The sequence below is a fragment of the Rhinoraja longicauda genome, chromosome 41, assembly GCF_053455715.1.
Source record: "Rhinoraja longicauda isolate Sanriku21f chromosome 41, sRhiLon1.1, whole genome shotgun sequence".
Taxonomy (NCBI): Eukaryota; Metazoa; Chordata; class Chondrichthyes; order Rajiformes; family Arhynchobatidae; genus Rhinoraja; species Rhinoraja longicauda.
In genome coordinates this window covers 8927437-8947783 of record NC_135993.1, presented here as the reverse complement: position 1 = coordinate 8947783, position 20347 = coordinate 8927437, and the positions used below count along the sequence as shown (strand labels likewise).

The window sequence follows — 20347 nt, the reverse complement described above, 5'->3', positions numbered from 1 at the left end:
TTTTCCTCATCTCAGTTCTAAATGGCCTACCCCTTATTCTTAAACTGTGGCCCCTTGTTCTGGACTCTCCCAACATTGGGAACATGTTTCCTGCCTCTAACGTGTCCAACCCCTTAATAATCTTATACTTTTCGATAAGATCTCCTCTCATCCTTCTAAATTCCAGTGTACACAAGCCTAGTCGCTCCAGTCTTTCAACATACGACAGTCCCGCCATTCCGGGAATTAACCTAGTAAACCTACGCTGCACGCCCTCAATAGCAAGAATCTTCGGTTTCCTCCCACACTCCATAGACGTGCAGGCTTGTGGGTTAATTGGCTTGGTACAAGTGTAAATTGTCCCTAGTGTGTGTAGGATAGCGTTAGTGTGTGGGGATCGCTGGTCGGCACGGACTCAGTGGGTCGAAGGGCCAGTTTCCCCGCTGAATCTCCAAACTTAAAAACTAAACTAACAAAGGCCAAACACCTCAGATGCTGGAAGCACTCAGCGGATCAGACAACACCCCTACAGAGCAGAGAGAGGAGCCGAGTGAATGCTTTTTAACCAGATGACCTTCCATCAGTGATAGAATAAGAGTAGGTGTAAGAAAATAACTGCAGATGCTGGTACAAATCGAAGGTATTTATTCACAAAATGCTGGAGTAACTCAGCAGGTCAGGCAGCATCTCGGGAGAGAAGGAATGGGTGACGTTTCGGGTCGAGACCCTTCTTCAGACTGATGTCAGGGGGGGCGGGACCCGTCAGTGATAGCTTGCTTCACAAATCTTCAAAGCACTTCCCTCTGGAAGGCGACTCCGGACGGTCAAAGCAGCCACAGCCGGACATAAAAACAGCTTCTTTCCACAAGTGATAGTTCTACTCGATAACCAAAGTCTCTTTTTTGCTCTGGTTTATTTCCACCCACGTGTTTAGACCGTAATGGTGTATCCTTATTGTTTTGATGTGCTTATGCTTTATTCTTAATTGTTAACTGTATGTTTGTGTTGTCATTTGTGAGCGGAGCACCAAGGCACATTCCTTGTATGTGCACATACTTGGCCAATAAACGTATTCATTCATTCATTCATTCATTCAATGCAGACAAACTTTATTATCCACAGTCCACCTTTCTTTAGAAAATAAGGGTTAGTTCAATTTACAGATTTGGTTAATTGTGTGTTGTCCTGGGTAAATACAACGATTTGGGTTTAGCATTAAAAAAGGCAAAAGCAAAGTGGGGAAAAGTACGAGTGGGGAAAATGCTTGCCCGCTTAGTTCTCGTCTTCCTCCTCCTCTTCCTCCTCCTCCTCCTCCTCTGCCTCCTCAGCCGCTGCCAGGCGCTCCTCGATGGCGGCTCGTAGTGCCTGCTCCTCCTCCACTGTCGGGTCGTCTATCTCGGTGGTGTCCGGGCCGCTGGCGTACTCTGCCTGCACCGTGGGGGCAGCGATGGGACTGAAGTTCTCAGGATTGTACTTGTTGCCCCAGCCCAGGTACACACTATCGAATTTCCTGCAGAAAAAGGCATTCCAGGCTGAAGTGTGTGTGTGTGTGTGTAAGTGCGTGTGTGTAAGTGCGTGTAAGTGCGTGTGTGTGTGTGTGTGTGTGTGTATAAGTGTGTGTGTGTAAGTGCGTGTGTGTGTAAGTGCATGTGTGTAAGTGCGTGTGTGTAAGTGCGTGTGTGTGTGTATGTGTGTAAGTGTGTGTGTGTATGTGTTTGTGTGTGTGTGCAAGTGTGTGTGTGTGTGTAAGTGTGTGTGTGTGTAAGTGTGCGTAAGTGTGCGTGTCTGTAAGTGAGTGTGTGTAAGTGTGTGTGTGTGAGTGCGTGTGTGTGAGTGCGTGTGTGTGTAAGTGCGTGTAAGTGCGTGTGTGTGTGTAAGTGTGTGTGTGTAAGTGTGTGTGTGTAAGTGTGTGTGTGTGTGTGTAAGTGTGTGTAAGTGTATGTGTGTGTGTGTAAGTGTATGTACGTGTGTGTGCGTGTGTGTAAGTGTGTAAGTGTGTGTGTGTGTATGAAGTGCAAGATGCTGGTTCACACCACAGACGCAAAATGGCGGAGTGACTCCGCGGGACAGGCAGCGTCTCTGGAGAGAGGGAACGAGTGACATTTCGGATCGAGACCCTTCTTCAGACTGAGAGTCAGGGGAGAGGGAATCATGAGACATCCCCCCGAAACGTCACCCATTCCTTCTCTCCTGAGATGCTGCCTGACCTGCTGAGCTACTCCAGCATTTTGTGAAATGAGATATGGAAGGGCGAGGTGTGAAAACGAGAGATCAAAGGGGACGGAGGTCAAGGAAAATGTAGAATAGACTCCACTCAGCCATGGGGAAGGTAACAACGAGGCACACAATGTGAAATTTAATCAGGAGGGCAGTCAGACTGGTCGGAGAACTGGGATGAGGGAGGGGTGGAGAGAGAGGGAAAGCAAGTGTTGCTTGAAGTTGGAGAAGTCAATGTTCATACCGCTGGGGTGTAAGCTGCCCAAGCGAAATATGAGGTGCTGCTCCTCCAATTTGCGCTGGGCCTCACTCTGACAATGGAGGAGGCCCAGGACAGAAAGGTCAGTGTGGGAGTGGGAGGGGGGAGTCAAAGTGTTTTCCAACCGGGAGATCATGTAGGTCTAGGCGGACTGAGCATTGACTAACCCATTGATAGATACAACGTGGAAACAGGCCATTCGGCCCATCGAGCCCACGCCGGCTGTCGACCACGCTAGTTCCATGTTACTCCATTTTCCTATCCACTCCCTGCAGACTTGGGTGGATTTAGCAGAGGGCCAATTAACCCATAAACCCTCAGGTCTTTGGGATGTCGGAGGAAACCAGAGCACCCGGAGGAAACCCACAATATTAGGTCAGGATCTGTGGAGTTGAGAAGCAGCATCTGTACCAGCACGTCACTGTGCTGCCACACACTTATAAGGGAGTTCAGTTCTGGGCACCTTGTCATAGGAAAGGTATTGTCAAGCTTGAAAGGATTCAGAAAAGACGAGGACGTTGCCAGGACTAGAGGGTGTCCCCACCCGGCCTGGGCGGCCGCCATTGGTGGAGCGGGAGCACGTGGCTGCTGGCTGGGTGAGGTCACGTGGGGCGCGGGGAGCTGGTGGAGCTGCTGCCTTCTGGCACCAGAAACCCGGGTTTGGACGCGCTCCCTGACCCGGGTTTGGACTTCAGGTGCTGTCTATGTGGAGTTTGCACACGCTCCCTGTGACCGCGTAGGTTTCCTCCGGGTTCTCCGGTTTCCTCCCCACATCCCAAAGACGAGCGGGAATGTGGGTTAATTGGCCTCTCTGTAAATTGCCCCTCGTGTGCAGGGGCTAAATTAGTTTGTCCCGTACGGGACCGCCCTTGTCCCGTATTAGTAGGGTTGCCAACTTCCTTACTCCCAAATAAGGAAGAATATCTTTCCTCAAATTTGGAGACCAAAACTGCACACAGTACTCCAGGTGCGGTCTCACTAGGGCCCTGTACAACTGCAGAAGGACCTCTTTGCTCCTATACTCAACTCCTCTTGTTATGAAGGCCAACATTCCATTAGCTTTCTTCACTGCCTGCTGTACCTGCATGCTTCCTTTCAGTGACCGATGCACTAGGACCCCCAGATCTCGTTGTACGTCCCCTTCTCCTAACTTGACACCATTCAGATAATAATCTGCCTTCCTATTCTACCACCAAAGTGGATAACCTCACACTTGTCCACATTAAACTGCATCTGCCATGCATCCGCCCACTCACACAACCTGTCCAAGTCACCCTGCAACCTCATAGCATCTTCCTCACAGTTCACACTGCCACCCAGCTTTGTATCATCTGCAAATTTGCTAATGTTACTTTTAATCCCTTCATCCAAGTCATTGATGTATATTTGGGGTGGAGGTACACTGGTACACCAGGCAACCATAGGGAGTACATACAGACGACACAGGGACAGCACCCGAGCTCAGGATTGAACCTGAGTCGCGAGGCAGTGGATCTACTAGCTCCAACACTGTGCCACTCTAATGCCAGCCTTGCTGGAAGGAAGAAAACAAGCCCGGGAAGCCTTTCCCGAAACACGAGAGAAACACTAAAAACCTTTCCACCCAGAGAGTTGCGAATCTGTGAAATTCTCTGCCACAGGAGACAGTGGATGACAATTCACTGGATGTTTTCAACAGAGAGTTAGATAGAGCTCTTGGGGCTAACGGAATCAAGGGATACGGGGAGAAGGCAGGAACGGGGTACTGATTGTGGATGATCAGCCACATTGAATGGCGGTGCTGGCTCGAAGGTCTTATTCCTGCACCTATTGTCTGTGTTTCTATGTTTCTATGTAGATACTCACTTTCCAACAGCGAAGGTCCATGCTCCTGGCCAGAGATTGGAACGGACCACAGCAATGGCGTATTGAGGAATGAGACTGGATGAAGGCTTCATTGTCCAGGGGGCAATACCATTGATTTCTGTGGGGGAGAGAAATGACCAGAAAACAACCATTAGGAGAATTGTGCATGCTGAGACATTCTAGCCTTAGAGGGAGTACAGAGAAGGTTCACCAGATTGATTCCTGGGATGGCAGGACTTTCATATGAAGAAAGACTGGATAGACTCGGCTTGTACTCGCTGGAATTTAGAAGATTGAGGGGGGATCTTATAGAAACTTACAAAATTCTTAAGGGGTTGGACAGGCTAGATGCAGGAAGATTGTCCCCGATGTTGGGGAAGTCCAGAACAAGGGGTCACAGTTTAAGGATAAGGGGGAAGTCTTTTAGGACCGAGATGAGAATGTTTTTTTTCACACAGAGAGTGGTGAATCTGTGGAATTCTCTGCCACAGAAGGTAGTTGAGGCCAGTTCATTGGCTATATTTAAGAGGGAGTTCGATGTGGCCCTTGTTGCTCAAGGGATCAGGGGGTATGGACAGAAGGCAGGTACGGGATACTGAGTTGGATGATCAGCCATGATCATATTGAATGGCGGTGCGTACAGGCTCGAAGGGCTGAATGGCCTACTCCTGCACCTATTTTCTATGTTTCTATGTTTCTATGTTGATTTTAGTGTAGTTCGGTTTAGAGATACAGCAAGGAAACAGGCCCTTCGTCCCACCGAGTCTGGAATTGGGTGACGATTTGCATCGAGAACCTTCTTCAGGCTGACTGAAGGGTCTCGCCCTGAAACGTCTCCCATTCCTTGTCTCCAGAGATGCTGCCCGTCCCGCTGAGTTACTCAGACGCTTTTTGTGTCTGCCTTCGATTTAAACCAGCATCTGCAGTTCCTTCCTACAAACCTCAGCTCACTGACTGCACATCGGCCCTTCACACCAGTTCCACGTTATCTCACTTTCCCATCCACTCCCTACTCAATGCGGGACAAGTCACCGAGACCAATTCACCCTACAAACCCACGTGTCTTTGAGATGTGGTAGGAGACTGGAGCACCCAGTGAAAACTGGGAGAACACGCGAACTCCACACAGACAGTATCCGAGGTCAGGATCAAATCTGAGTCACTGGTGCTGTGAGGCAGCAGCTCTACCATCTGTGCCACTGTGCCACTGTGCCACTGTGCCGCGCTAAAGGTTGGGTAGGTTAATTCAGAGGTACGAGGGGAAAGAATGCATGGGGTGAATCCATGGAATGTGAGCCCTTGGCTCCTAAACATGCAATAGACAATAGACAATAGGTGCAGGGGTAGGCCATTCGGCCCCTCGAGCCAGCACCGCCATACAATGTGATCATGGCTGATCATTCTCAATCAGTACCCCGTTCCTGCGTTCTTCCCATACCCCCTGACTCCGCATTCCTATTAGACAGAGCGGATATGAGTGAGTGGGAGGAGATTTTGCAATGGCAACATTAGGAAAGTCCAACATGTTGGTGATGATGGTGGCACAGCGGTAGAGTTGCCACCTCACAGCGCCAGACACCGCACGGATTTTCTCCGGGTGCTCCGGTTTCTTCCCACATTCCAAAAACATGAAGGTTAATTGTCTTCCATAAATTGTGTAGGATAGAACTAGTGTACGGGTGATCGCTGGTCGGCGTGGACTCGATGGGCCGAAGGGCCTGTTTCGACGCTGCAACTCCAAACCTAAACTAAACGGAAACTATTCATTAAATTAAAATGATTTTCTTCAAAAACAATTTGAAACACCAAACCACTGACACAACGTTAAAACCAAACAGCAGAGAAGTAAAGAAACTGTGGACTGCGTGACTGCATTCAGGTATAGTCGTTTCTCTGGCTGGATACACACAAACAAAGGGTTTTCACTGTACCTCAGTACAAGTACAAATAAACTCAACTAAACTAAGGGCGGTGGCGCAGCGGTAGAGTTGCTGCCTTACAGCGAATGCAGCGCCGGAGACCAGGGTTCGATCCTGACTACGGGTGCTGTCTGTACGGAGTTTGTACGTTCTCCCCATGACCCGCGTGGGTTTTCTCCGAGTGCTCCGGTTTCCTCCCACGCTCCAAAGATGTGCAGGTTTGTAGGTTAATCGGCTACGGTAAAAATTGTAAATTGTCCCTAGTGCGTGTGGGATAGCGATAGCACAGAATCGGTGGGCCGAAGGGCCTATTTACGCAATGTATTTTTAGTTTAGTTTAGAGATTCAGCGCAGAAACAGGCCCTTCGGCCCACCGGGTTCGCGCTGACCAGCGATCCCCGCACGCTAGCGCTGTCCTACACACACTGGGGACAATTTACAATTAACGGAAGACTATTAACCCACAAACCTGCACGTCTTTGGAGTGTGGGAGGAAAGCGAAGATCTCGGAGAAAACCCACGCAGGTCACATAGAAACATAGAAAATAGGTGCAGGAGTAGGCCATTCGGCCCTTCGAGCCAGCACCGCCATTCAATATGATCATGGCTGATCATCCAGCTCAGTAACCTGTACCTGCCTTCTCTCCATATCCCCTGATCCCTTTAGCCACAAGGGCCACATCTAACTCCCTCTTAAATATAGCCAATTAACTGGTCTCAACTACCTTCTGTGGCAGAGAATGCCACAGACTCACCACTCTCTGTGTGAAGAAATGTTTTCTCATTTCGGTCCTAAAAGACTTCCCCCTTATCCTTAAGCTGTGACCCCTGGTTCTGGACTTCCCCAACATCGGGAACAATCTTCCCGCATCTAGCCTGTCCAACCCCCTAAGAATTTTATATGTTTCTATAAGATCCCCCCTCAGTCTTCTAAATTCCAGCGAGTATAAGCCTAGTCTATCCAGTCTTTCTTCATATGAAAGTCCTGCCATCCCAGGGATCAATCTGGTGAACCTTCTCTGTACTCCCTCCAAGGCTAGAATGTCTTTCCTCAGATTAGGAGAACGTACAAACTCCGTACAGACAGCGCCCGTAGTCGGGATGGAACCCGGGTCTCTGGCGCTGTGAGGCAGCAACTCTACCGCTGCGCCACCGTGCCGCCTTTATGTACCTCTAAACTAAACTAAGTAGGACTGCAATGTGCAGGGGGTTTGTTGTGGTAACTACCTGCATCCTCTGACAGTGGTGTCAGCAGGGGAGGGCCGACCTCTGGCTCAGGCTCATCTGGTGCCTCTTCCTCCTCCTCCTCCTCCTCCTCAAAATCCTCCTCCTTCTTCTGAATAGCGTTGAACCAAACACATCGGCCCTGCAACCAGAGAAAGCAGCAAGTCAAACCCACTCAAGGTGCAATCAATGCAGCATCTGTTCTGTGCCATTGAAACACAGCGGAGTCCTTGAAAGGCTCTTGGCACATCTTCCATCGCCTGAACAACAAAGTACGGATGGTCAAAGCACTTCACAAACAGCTGATCAAAGCTTGGTCAAACGTGCAGTCTGTAAATAGAATCAAGAGGGAGGGGGAGAGGGGAGTGGGGAGAGAGGGACCAGACGGACAAAGAGAAGGGAGGAGAAGGAATCAAGAATCAGTGGACATAGGTTTAAGATGGGAGGCGAAAGAGTTAATAGGAACCCGAGGGGCGTGATTTTCACTTAGAGGGTGGCGGGTATACGAGACATGCTGCCAGAGGAGGTAGTCGAGGCAGGTACTATAACCGCATTTTAACATAGAAACATAGAGAATAGGTGCAGGAGTAGGCCATTCGGCCCTTCGAGTCAGTACCATCATTCAATATGATCATGGTTGAGCATCCAAAATCAGTACCCCGTTCCTGCTTTCTCCCCCAAATCCCTTGATTCCGTTAACCCGAAGAGCCAAATCTAACTCTCTCTTGAAAACATCCATGATTTGGCCTCAACTACCTACTGTGGCAGAGAATTCCACAGATTCACAACTCTCTGGGTGAAAAAGTTTTACCTCAACTCAGTCCTAAATAGCCTACCCCTTATTCTTAAACTGTGACCCCTGGTTCTGGACTCCACCAACATTGGGAACATTTTTCCTGCATCTAGCCTGTCCAATCTGGGGTTGCCAACTATCCCGTATCAGCCGGGACATCCCGTACTTTGGGCTAAATTGGTTTGTTCCGTTCGGGACCGCCCTTGTCCCGTATTAGGCCCAGGGGGGAGGGGCGCTGTAGGCCCGGACGCTGTAGGCCCTGACACTGTAAGTGTCCGACATTTTAGCTCTGGACAGTCTAGGTTCGGAGGCCCGGGTGCCGCCTAACAGACCCGTACCCCGGCCCGGGCGGCCGCCATTGGTGGAGCGGGAGCACGTGGCTGCTGGCTGGGTGAGGTCACGTGGGGCGCGGGGCGGTGACGTCACTCTTTGTCCCGTATTTGGGAGTGAGGAAGTTGGCAACCCTACGTACGAATGACCAGATAGATCTGCTGTGATCGTCAATGCTCAAACGTACCAAACTGGCCCAGTAAACCATGATGCTCAATTCCTGGTGGACTCTCAATTTATATGTGTGAGTCAGACACAGAACATTCTTTATTCTCAGCAAAATCTCCTCACCCAGATGGACCTTTAGTTTAGGTTTAGTTTTAGGTTTAGCTTTAGGTTTAGCTTTAGGTTTAGCTTCTGGTTTAGCTTCTGGTTTAGCTTCTGGTTTACCTTTAGGATTAGCTTTAGCTTTAGGTTTAGCTTTAGACAATAGACAATAGACAATAGGTGCAAGAGGAGGCCATTCGGCCCCTCGAGCCAGCACCGCCATTCAATGTGATCATGGCTGATCATTCTCAATCAGTACCCCGTTCCTGCCTTCTCCCCATACCCCCTGACTCCGCTATCCTTAAGAGCTCTATCTAGCTCTCTCTTGAATGCATTCAGAGAATTGGCCTCCACTGCCTTCTGAGGCAGAAAATTCCACAGATTAACAACTCTCTGACTGAAAAAGTTTTTCCTCATCTCAGTTCTAAATGGCCTACCCCTTATTCTTAAACTGTGGCCCCTTGTTCTGGACTCCCCCAACATTGGGAACATGTTTCCTGCCTCTAACGTGTCCAACCCCTTAATAATCTTATACGTTTCGATAAGATCTCCTCTCATCCTTCTAAATTCCAGTGTATACAAGCCTAGTCGCTCCAGTCTTTCAACATATGACAGTCCCACCATTCCGGGAATTAACCTAGTAAACCTACGCTGCACGCCCTCAATAGCAAGAATATCCTTCCTCAAATTTGGAGACCAAAACTGCACACAGTACTCCAGGTGAGGTCTCAGAAGGACCTCTTTGCTCCTATACTCAACTCCTCTTGTTATGAAGGCCAACATTCCATTGGCTTTCTTCACTGCCTGCTGTACCTGCATGCTTCCTTTCAGTGACTGATGCACTAGGACACCCAGATCTCGTTGTACGTCCCCATTTCCTAACTTGACACCATTCAGATAATACTCTGCTTTCCTATTCTTACCACCAAAGTGGATAACCTCACACTTATCCACATTAAACTGCATCTGCCATGCATCCGCCCACTCACACAACCTGTCCAAGTCACCCTGCAACCTCATAGCATCTTCCTCACAGTTCACACTGCCACCCAGCTTTGTATCATCTGCAAATTTGCTAATGGTACTTTTAATCCCTTCATCCAAGTCATTAATGTATATTGTAAATAGCTGCGGTCCCAGCACCGAGCCTTGCGGTACCCCACTAGTCACTGCCTGCCATTCTGAAAGGGACCCATTTATCCCCACTCTTTGCTTTCTGTCTGCCAACCAATTTTCTATCCATGTCAGTACCCTACCTCCAATCCTTTAGGTTTAGCTTCTGGTTTAGCTTCTGGTTTAGCTTCTGGTTTAGCTTTAGGTTTAGCTTTAGGTTTAGTTTTTAAGTTTAGTTTAGACATAGACCCTTCGTAAACAGACCCTTTGGCCCATCGAGTCCATGCTGACCACCAATCACTCTTACACTAGTTCTATCCTACACACTAGGGACAATTTACGGAAGCTAATTATCTGACACACCCATGCGTCTTTGGAGTGTGGGAGGAAAGCGGAGTACCGGGAGAAAGCCCAGGCAGGTCACGGGGAGAACGTACACACTCTGTGCAGGCAGCACCCGTAGATTAGGATTGAACCTGGGGTCTCCGGTACTGGTACAGTAACCCGACCTCTGCGCCACCGTGCCGACCTGTGTGCTGGAAGCATGAAGATTGTAAGGAAAGGCAATAAGAGGAGAAGATGAGGAGTGGGTGCCAGACCTGTGGGAGTATGTGAGCTGCATGGTGCACCCAGTTCGCCAGGTTGTCCAATAGTTCCGTCACCGGAATGCTTTCGAAGTCGGCATTCTCCTCGTAGTTCTCCCTCACCGGCCCTTCCTCTTCCTCCTCCTCCTCCTCCCCAAACTGGTAGAAGCCCAGCGGGCTGATCTGAGTGCTGGCGGATATCCGGGCGATCTGCGCCCTCAGGTAGTTGATCTCATTGCCGGGGAAGGGCGGGTAGCTGATGATGGGGGCATCCAGGTTGCCAGTGAAGAATTTCTTGATCTTCCTGGCCACCGTGATCTGCGCCGGAGTAACTGGGGGGAGCTTGGTCCAAATCTTGGCCGGCTCGCTGCAGACGAAATAGGTGTACTTGTTGGTGCCAGAGCGGTTTTCCTCCTTCGGGATGACCGGCAGTGGTTTGAACGTCGACGCTGGCGGCTTATCTTCCACCACCTCTCCCTCTTCCTCGGTGTCTTGCTCCGTCTCCTCCTTGTAGTCGTCCTTCTCCTCCTCCTTCTCCTCTTCCGCCCCTTCCTCCGTGTCCTCCTCGCCCTCGCGCAACTCCACCTCAGCCACGATGTAGTTCCCCTTCAGCCCCAGGATCTTACCCCAGAAGCGGCATTTCTGCAGCGGCTGCGTGTCGACCAGCTGCTTCAGGGCCAGGAAGACGCAGTACATCTCGTTCCTGCTGAGGCCCACGCCCGCCTGCTCAAAGTAAAAGGCTGTCTCCATCACGTTGGGGAGAGGCGTATCCAACTGCTGTCGGGGGGGGGGGGGGGGGGGAACAAAACGAGAGGAGTTGTAAAAGGGAGCAAACGCTGAAAACACACTAGAAGACAAAATAAAAACGCTAATTCCCACAAAATCTTTCATGATCTCAAGTCTATTTCAAATCAATTTCTAACAAATGTACTTTATATATCATATCATATCATATCATATCATATCATATCATATCATATCATATCATATCATATCATATCATATCATATCATATATATACAGCCGGAAACAGGCCTTTTCGGCCCACCAAGTCCGTGCCGCCCAGCGATCCCCGTACATTAACACTATCCTACACCCACTAGGGACAATTTTTACATTTACCCAGCCAATTAACCTACATACCTGTACGTCTTTGGATATAAGTGCAGGAAAATAACTGCAGATGCTGGTACAAATCAAAGGTATCACAAAATGCTGGAGTAACTCAGCGGGTCAGGCAGCATCTAGGAGAGAAGGAATGGGTGACGTTTCGGGTCAATAGACAATAGACAATAGGTGCAGGAGGCCATTCAGCCCTTCGAGCCAGCACCGCCATTCAATGTGATCATGGCTGATCATACCCCGTTCCTGCCTTCTCCCCATACCCCCTGACTCCGCTATCCTTAAGAGCTCTATCCAGCTCTCTCTTGAATGCATTCAGAGAATTGGCCTCCACTGCCTTCTGAGGCAGAGAATTCCACAGATTCACAACTCTCTGACTGAAAAAGTTTTTCCTCATCTCCGTTCTAAATGGCCTACCCCTTTTTCTTAAACTGTGGCCCCTGGTTCTGAACTTCCCCCAACATTGGGAACACGTTTCGTGCCTCCAGCGTGTCCAATCCCTTAATAATCTTATATGTTTCAATAAGATCCCCTCTTATCCTTCTAAATTCCAGTGTATACAAGCCTAGTCGCTGTAGTCTTTCAACATATGACAGTCCCGCCATTCCGGGAATTAACCTAGTAAACCTACGCTGCACGCCCTCAATAGCAAGAATATCCTTCCTCAAATTTGGAGACCAAAACTGCACACAGTACTCCAGGTGAGGTCTCACTAGGGCCCTGTACAACTGCAGAAGGGCCAATTTGCTCCTGTACTCAACTCCTCGTTATGAAGGCCAACATTCCATTGGCTTTCTTCACCGCCTGCTGTACCTGCATGCTTACTTTCAGTGACTGATGAATTGCTGAGTTACTCCAGCATTTTGTGTCTACCTTCGATTTAAACCAGCATCTGCAGTTTTGTTTTCCCTGTGGGAAGTTTGTTTTGATGTCCACCAGAGGTCAGTAGTGGGTCTTCTAGTCTGATATCAATGTTTAACTTGTAGTTTTGTACACGAGGTAACTTTTGAAAATGATCAATGAAAATGGAAATGCAGCAAACAGGCGCACTCTGTTTGCCGCCGTACAGACTCTTGAACAGACTTCCCAGAGCTGAGGATGCATTCCTAATTCCCCCAATCTACCTCATTATGGCCCTTGCACTTTTTTTCTTTTGTCTGCACTTTCCCTGCATCTGTAACACTATTTATCGAAGATGGACGCAAAGTGCTGGAGTAGCTTCAGTAACTGAAGCAGTCAGAAGAGGAGATCCGACCTCGAAACCTCACCCATCCATGTTCTCCAGAGATGCTGCCTGACCCGCAGAGTTACTCCACCACTTTGTGTCTATCTTTAATTTAGTTTATTGTCACGTGTGCCGAGGTACAGTGAAAAGCCTTTGTTGCGCGCTAACGAGCCAGCAGAAAGACAACACATGATTACAATCGAGCCGTCCACAGTGTACAGATACATGTACAGAAACGGGCGGCACGGTGGCGCAGCGGTAGAGTTGCTGCCTTACACCAGAGACTCAGGTTCGATCCTGACTACGGGTGCCGTCTGTACGGAGTTTGTACGTTCTCCCCGTGACCTGCGTGGGTTTTCTCCGAGATCTTCGGTTTCCTCCCACACTCCAAAGACGTACAGGTATGTAGGTTAATTGGCTGGGGAAACGTAAAAATTGTCCCTAGTGTGTGTAGGATAGTGTTAGTGTGCGGGGATCGCTGGGCGGCGCGGACCCGGTGGGCCGAAGGGCCTGTTTCCGCGCTGTATCTCTAAATCTAAAAAAAAATCTAAAAATCTAAAATGATAAGGGAATAACGTTTAGTGCAAGGTAAAGCCAGCAAAGTCCAATCAAGGATAGTCCGTCGGTCAGCAAAGAGGTAGATTGTATTATAGAGGTGTAAACCACCATCTGCAATTCCTCCCGACACTGTTTTCTGCCTGGTTTGATTATTATCATGCATGCATGATTTACCTGGCAGGTAAGAGCAAGAGTTTCACAGTATCTCAGTACTGATGACGATAATAAACCATTAGTATTATGAATTTCTGTTCCTCAATTCCTGGCATCTACCGTCTACCCAACTGTTCCATCCGTGAAACACAAGCATTCTCTTCTCACGTCGACAAGAGCAGGAATGGAAGTAACGATAGAAGGTAGACACAAAATGCTGGAGTAACTCAGCGGGTCAGGCAGCATCTCGGGAGAGAAGGAATGGGTGACGTTTCCGGTCGAGACTCTTCTTCAGACTGAGTCAGGGGAGAGGGAGACCCAGAGATATGGCTCAGAGACATCAGAGCCAGCTGTTTAATGACTGGAGAGAAGGGATGGGTAACGTTTTGGGTCGAGACCCTTCTTCATCACCCATGCCCTTCTCCCCCGAGATGCTGCCTGACCCGATGAGTTACTCCAGCATTTTGTGTCCACCAGCGATTTAAACCAGCATCTGCAGTTTTTTTCCTATGGAAGTGACAATGATTGGCAAGAATGGATAAAAATAATTTGTATACAGAACAGTGGTGCAGCAGTAGAGTTGCTACCTCACAGCGCCAGAGGCCCAGGTTCGATCCTGACTACGAGTGCTATTTATCTATGCTAGAGTTTGTACGTTCTCCCCGTGACCCGCGTGGGTTTTCTCCGAGATTTTCGGTTTCTCCCCACACTCCAAAGACGTGCAGGTTTTTCAAGTTACTTGGCTTGGTATAAGTGTAAATTGCCCCTAGTGTGTGTGTGTGTAGGATAGTGTTAGAAAATAACTGCAGATGCTGGTACAAATCGAAGGTATTTATTTCACAGAATGCTGGAGTAACTCAGCGGGTCAGGCAGCATCTCAGGAGGGAAGGAATGGGTGACGTTTCGGGTCGAGACCCTTCTTCAGAAGTCTTCAGGATAGTGTTAGAGTGCGGGGATGGCTGGCCGGTGCGGGCTCGGTGGGCCGAAGGGCCAGTTTCCACGTTGTATCTCTAAAAACAAAACCGCGTGGGTTTCCTCCGGGTGCTCCAGGTTCCTTCCCACATCCCAACAAGATGTGCGGGTGTGCAGGTTAATCGGCCTCTGTAAATTACCCGTGATGTGTAGGGAGTGGATGAGAAACTACTCAGGGTCTCCTCCATTGTCAGAGTGAGGCTAAACGCATATTGGAGGAACAGCATCTCATATTTCGCTTGGGCAGCTTACAGCCCAGTGGTATGAATATTGATTCCTCTCACTTCAGGTAGCCCTGGCATTCCCTCTCTCTCTCTATCCCGCCCCCACCCAAGTCGCACTAGCTTCTCATTTTCACCCTATAAACAGCTTACCATGGCCTGTTTCCTTTATCATCGTCACTTTTTTGCATACCTTTCATTTATTGCTCTTTATTTCTCCACATGACCGTCTATATGTGTAGGGAGTGGATGAGAAACTAGTGTGAACGGGTGATCAGTGCTTGGCATGGATCAGTCTGAAGAAGGGTCTAGACCCGAAACGTCACCCATTCCTTCTCTCCTGAGATGCTGCCTGACCTGCTGAGTTACTCCAGCATTTTGTGAATACCTTCGATTTGTACCAGCATCTGCAGTTATTTTCTTATAGTGCTTGGCATGGACTCGGCGATCCAAAGGGCCTGTTTCCATGTTACATAGAAAATAGGTGCAGCAGGAGGCCATTCGGCCCTTCGAGCCAGCACCGTTGTCCCTCTAACGTAAAGTAATCTAAACATTACCGGGGATTTCTGGCCAAAGTTATCCGCAAAGACTCTAGATCAGTGAGCGAGGATTGCGATATTTACAATTTCTTCCTCGTGGTCCGCGGCCTCGTCTTCCTCCGTTGCCTTGATAAAGAGGGTTTTCTGAACCTCCGCCAGGCTGTGGGCCATTGATGTTTCATAGTCATCTCGCAGGGTGTCTATCTTCTTGGAGAAGCGCAACTTCTTGATCTTTTTGCTGATATCTTCGATGATGTCCACGGCGTCAACGGGGCGCTCATCCAGCACCTTGGTCATTAAGTCAGACAGGTGATCATAGCTAGAGGGGAGCAACAAATAATAATAATAATAATAATAATATTCATTTATTGTCATTGCAACGAGTACAACGAAATTAAAAAATAGCCAATCCTGACGGTGCGTACAAACACATATGCAATAAATGCAAAAACAAATAAATACAATTATATTAAGTACAAAGATTTTTTAACGGTGTTGCGTAGTGCAGAAGGTAGTGTTCAGTTCTCGTATGGCCCTGGGGTAAAAACTGTTCTTAAGTCTGTTTGTTCGGGATTTGATCGACCTGAAACGTCGACCAGAGGGCAGATGAACAAACAGACGGTGGCCGGGGTGGGATGGATCTTTTATTATTTTGCCTGCTCTACTGAGGCAGCGTAGGCTGAACAGGTGCTCCAGGGAGGGCAGTGAGCAGCCGATGATCTTCTGGGCCGTTGTGATGACCCTCTGAAGGGCCTTCCTGTCCTTTTCTGAGCAGCTGGCATACCATGTGGTTATACAGTATGCCAGCACACTCTCGATGGAGCAGCGATAGAAGGACATCATGAGCTTCTCCTGCAGGTTGGTTTTCCTGAGGATCCTCAGGAAGTGGAGTCTCTGCTGTGCCTTCTTTACTGTGGTGATGGTGTTGGTAGACCAGGTAAGATCCTCTGCGATGTGCGTACCCAGGAACCTGAAAGCGGGTACCCTTTCCACACAGACCCCATTGATGTAGAGTGGGTCGTATTCTACACTGGTTTTCCTGAAGTCAATTATAAGTTCCTTTGCTTTGGAGGAGTTCAGGACAAGATTGTTCACTGAACACCATGCTGCCAGCCTTTGGATTTCATCCCTATAGGCTGTCTCATCTCCTTCTGAGATGAGTCCAACCACAGTCGTGTCATCCGCGAACTTGATGATGGTGTTGGTGGGATGGGTGGGGGCGCAGTCGTGAGTGTAGAGGGAGTAAAGGATGGGGCTCAACACACAGCCCTGTGGTGAGCCGGTGCTCAGTGTAATGGTGGAGGAAAGGTGAGGGCCTATTTTGACGGTCTGGGGGCGGTTGGTCAGGAAGTCCTTGATCCATTGGCAGATGGTTTGGGAAAATCCAAGGTCAGAAAGTTTGGTGACCAGTCTGCTCGGGATGACCGTGTTAAAGGCAGAGCTGAAGTCGAGGAAGAGCATCCTCACTAAAGAGACTTATGTGCACTGACGTTATCTCCCGCACGATACTTTCTTCTTAACTTAAACCATTCCTCCTGCTTCTTTGCTCGGTTCAATGGACACTTTAATTCCCCCGGTTGCTGGTCACTTTAATTCTCCTTCCCATTCCCACACAGACCTTTCTATCCTCGGTCTCCTCCATTGTCAGAGTGAGGCTAAACACATATTGGAGGAACAGCATCTCATATTTCGCTTGGGCAGCTTACAGCCCAGTGGTATGAATATTGATTTTTAGAACTGAGATGAGGAAAAACTTTTTCAGTCAGAGAGTTGTGAATCTGTGGAATTCTCTCCCTCAGAAGGCAGTGGAGGCCAATTCTCTGAATGCATTCAAGAGAGAGCTGGATAGAGCTCTTAAGGATAGACAATAGACAATAGACAATAGGTGCAGGAGTAAGCCATTCGGCCCTTTGAGCCAGCACCGCCATTCAATGTGATCATGGCTGATCATTCTCAATCAGTACCCCGTTCCTGCCTTCTCCCCATACCCCCTGACTGCGCTATCCTTAAGAGCTCTATCTAGCTCTCTCTTGAATGTATTCAGAGAATAGTGGAGTCAGGGGGTATGGGGAGAAGGCAGGAACGGGGTACTGATTGAGAATGATCAGCCATGATCACATTGAATGGCGGTGCTGGCTCGAAGGGCCGAATGGCCTCCTCCTGCACCTATTGTCTATTGTCTATTATCTCACTTCAGGTAGCCCCGGCATTCCCTCTCTCTCTATCCCGCCCCCACCCCAAGTCACATTAGCTTCTCATTTTCACCCTACAAACAGCCTACAATGGCCTGTTTCCTTTATCATCGTTACTTTTTTGCGTATCTTTCATTCATTGCTCTTTATTTCTCCACATCACCGTCTATGTCTCTCGTTTCCCTTATCCCTAACCAGTCTGAAGAAGCATCACCCATTCCTTCTCTTCAGAGATGCTGCCTGTCCCGCTGAGTTACTCCAGCTTTTTGTGTCTATCTTCGGTTTAAACCGGCATCTGCAGTTCCTTCTTACACGGTACACTGGTTCTCTCTTACACACAATGTGGGATGAAACCAGAGCACCCGGAGAAAGCTCACGCAGCCATAGGGAGAATGTACAAAGTCCATACAGACAACACCCATAGTCGGAATCGAACCTGGGTCTCTGGCGCTGCAAGGCAGCATCTCTAGCACTGCGCCGCCTCACAGCAAAAGGATAATTTCGGATTGTGATCCAATTGGCACTCAGGACATGCAATGCTAAACTGCTGCAGGTCCTGCTGATGTGCAAGGGAAAACATTTGAATCACCTCTTTAACACGGCAAAACATCCACAGGAAGAAACAAACACTGGGCTACAGAAGGTGCTTTCATGAGCAGTTTGCAGCCTGGTCAAAGAGCTTTGTGTTCAGCACTGTTACCTTTGGACTGAAAACACCGATATCAACTGCAAGGAAAGAGAGTGGTTTGTTAGTCAACTCTCCAGCCACAAATTGCCCATGTGAAAAGTATTTCGAGTCATAGAGTTAAACAGCACGACAACCAGCTCCTCAGCCCAACTTATAGGTTATGGGGAGAAGAGGAAGAGTGTGTGTTATTAATAGCACAAGGATAGGGACTGTGAACTTAAAGGATTAAAAGTTACTCAGAGAGAATATATTGATGATAGAGGGTAACTGATGATCAGACTTTGAGGTGATATAAACTGAATTGGAGTATTATTGGGGGAATTTTGAAGGCTGAGTGGGAGAGAGAGAAGCAAGGAGAGGAGAAATAATCCATGTTGCTGTGTAATAGAGAGATAGAATAAGAATTGAGAAAACACCGAGGGGGATACATTAGAGTGTTGAAAGTAAAGCAGACAGTGGAGCAACAGAATGGCAGGGGAAAGGTTAAACTGAACTAAAGAAAGGAACTAAAGAGATTGGTATAAGGTGAGAAGTGTAAGATTTAATAGGAGCTTGAGGGACAACTTCACTCAGAGTGTAGGAAACAAAATTGCAGATGCTGGTTTAAATCGAAGGTAGACACAAAAAGCTGCAGTAACTCAGCGGGTCAGGCAGCAACCCGGGAGAGAAAGAATGGGTGACCTTTCGGGTCGAGACCCTTCTTCAGGGTCACGAAGGGTGACGAAGGGTCTTGACCCGAAACGTCACCCATTCTTTCTCTCCCGAGATGCTGCCTGACCCGCTGAATTACTACAGCTTTTTGCGTCTCACTCAGAGTGTGGTGGGTACACGGAAGAGATAGTTAAGGCAGGTACAATAGCAACATTTAATTGACAATTAGATAGGTACATGGATAAGAAAGGTTTGGAGGAATATGGGCCAAATGCAGGCAATGCGGCCATGATTGAATGGCGGAGTAGACTCAATGGGCCGAATGGCCTAGATCTGCTCCTACGATTTATGAACTTACTTATAAGTGAAGAATGGAGAATTGATGTGAGAGGCAGAGTTTGAAGGAAGATAATGGGGGCAATCAAGCAAATGGGACAGAAGAAAAATAACATTAATTCATGCAAGATTTTTTGTTTTACAAACTTTACATTTAAATACTCACAGGTTGAGGTTAGATATGGAGCTTTTCTGCAGCAAATAAGCCTTTGCATTTCGGATCATAGTTTCACTTGCGAAATCCAGGTTCAGCTCAGGTTCCATCTGCACCAGCTTCTCTTCGCTGTCTGCGGCACTCAGTTGATCTGCAGGATTCATTATTTTGATTCCTTCTCCCTAGCTCGTTGTACTTTCTGTTGCACCTTTGCCCTCTGGCCGTTTCTGCCCTCTCAATAATCTCTTTTCCTTTCTTTAGTTCAGTTTAACTTCCCCCCCTGTCAGTCTGTGGCTCTAACAATTCTGCTTCACTATCCCCACTCTATTGTCCCCCCCCACCTTTTAAACACAAATATATCTCTCTAATACACAGCAATATGGATTATTCCTCCATATTTCTCTCCCTCTCCACTATTCCCCTCCTTGTTTTCTTATTCTATCTTTCTGTTCTATTGACTATTTCTCTTTCCCTCTCAGCCTTCAAAACTCCCCCAATAATACTCCAGTTTAGTTTCGATCACCTCAAAGTTTGATCACCTGTCACCCTCTATCATAAACAAACTCTCTCTTAGTAACTTTTAATCCTTTAAGTTCACTGTCCTTCTCTTTGTGTTATTAATAATAGCACTCTCCCTCTTCCACTCCAAAGCCCAGGCGACCTAGGCCTCTGTTTCCCGGGCAACGGTTGCTGCCATTGGGCCCCGTCGCTAGGCAACGCTAAACAATGCCGGCGAGCGGTCCGAAACGTGCGTCTTGCGTCATCGCCGTCGAAGGGGGGGGGGGGGGGAACGCGCCATGACGTGTGCGGCTGACGGCGGATGGAAGGCGGGGGCGCCGCAACGCGAGTCGTACGTCACCGGGGTTCCCTGCGTCAAGGTGAGCGTTCCCGCACGTACGTTCTGCGTCACGGCGGCCTACCCGACACGTAATGCGGAAATAGAGGAGCAGTGAACACGGTGACCGTCATAGAGAAACAGGCATTTCGGCACAACCTGCCCACACCG

General features: G+C 48.5%; 1 protein-coding gene across 1 annotated transcript; it reads right to left on the bottom strand.

The window, feature by feature from the left end:
• Window positions 1–1056: 1056 nt before the first annotated feature.
• rsph4a (radial spoke head component 4A) lies at window positions 1057–19990 on the bottom strand. The gene is made up of 6 exons (XM_078431011.1): window positions 19354–19990; window positions 15405–15639; window positions 10546–11307; window positions 7447–7585; window positions 4301–4418; window positions 1057–1489 (listed from the first exon to the last, which is right to left on the bottom strand). Exons 1-6 carry the CDS (start codon window positions 19503–19505, stop codon window positions 1252–1254), a joined length of 1644 nt encoding a protein of 547 aa, XP_078287137.1. The 5' UTR covers window positions 19506–19990; the 3' UTR covers window positions 1057–1251.
• Window positions 19991–20347: the final 357 nt, after the last annotated feature.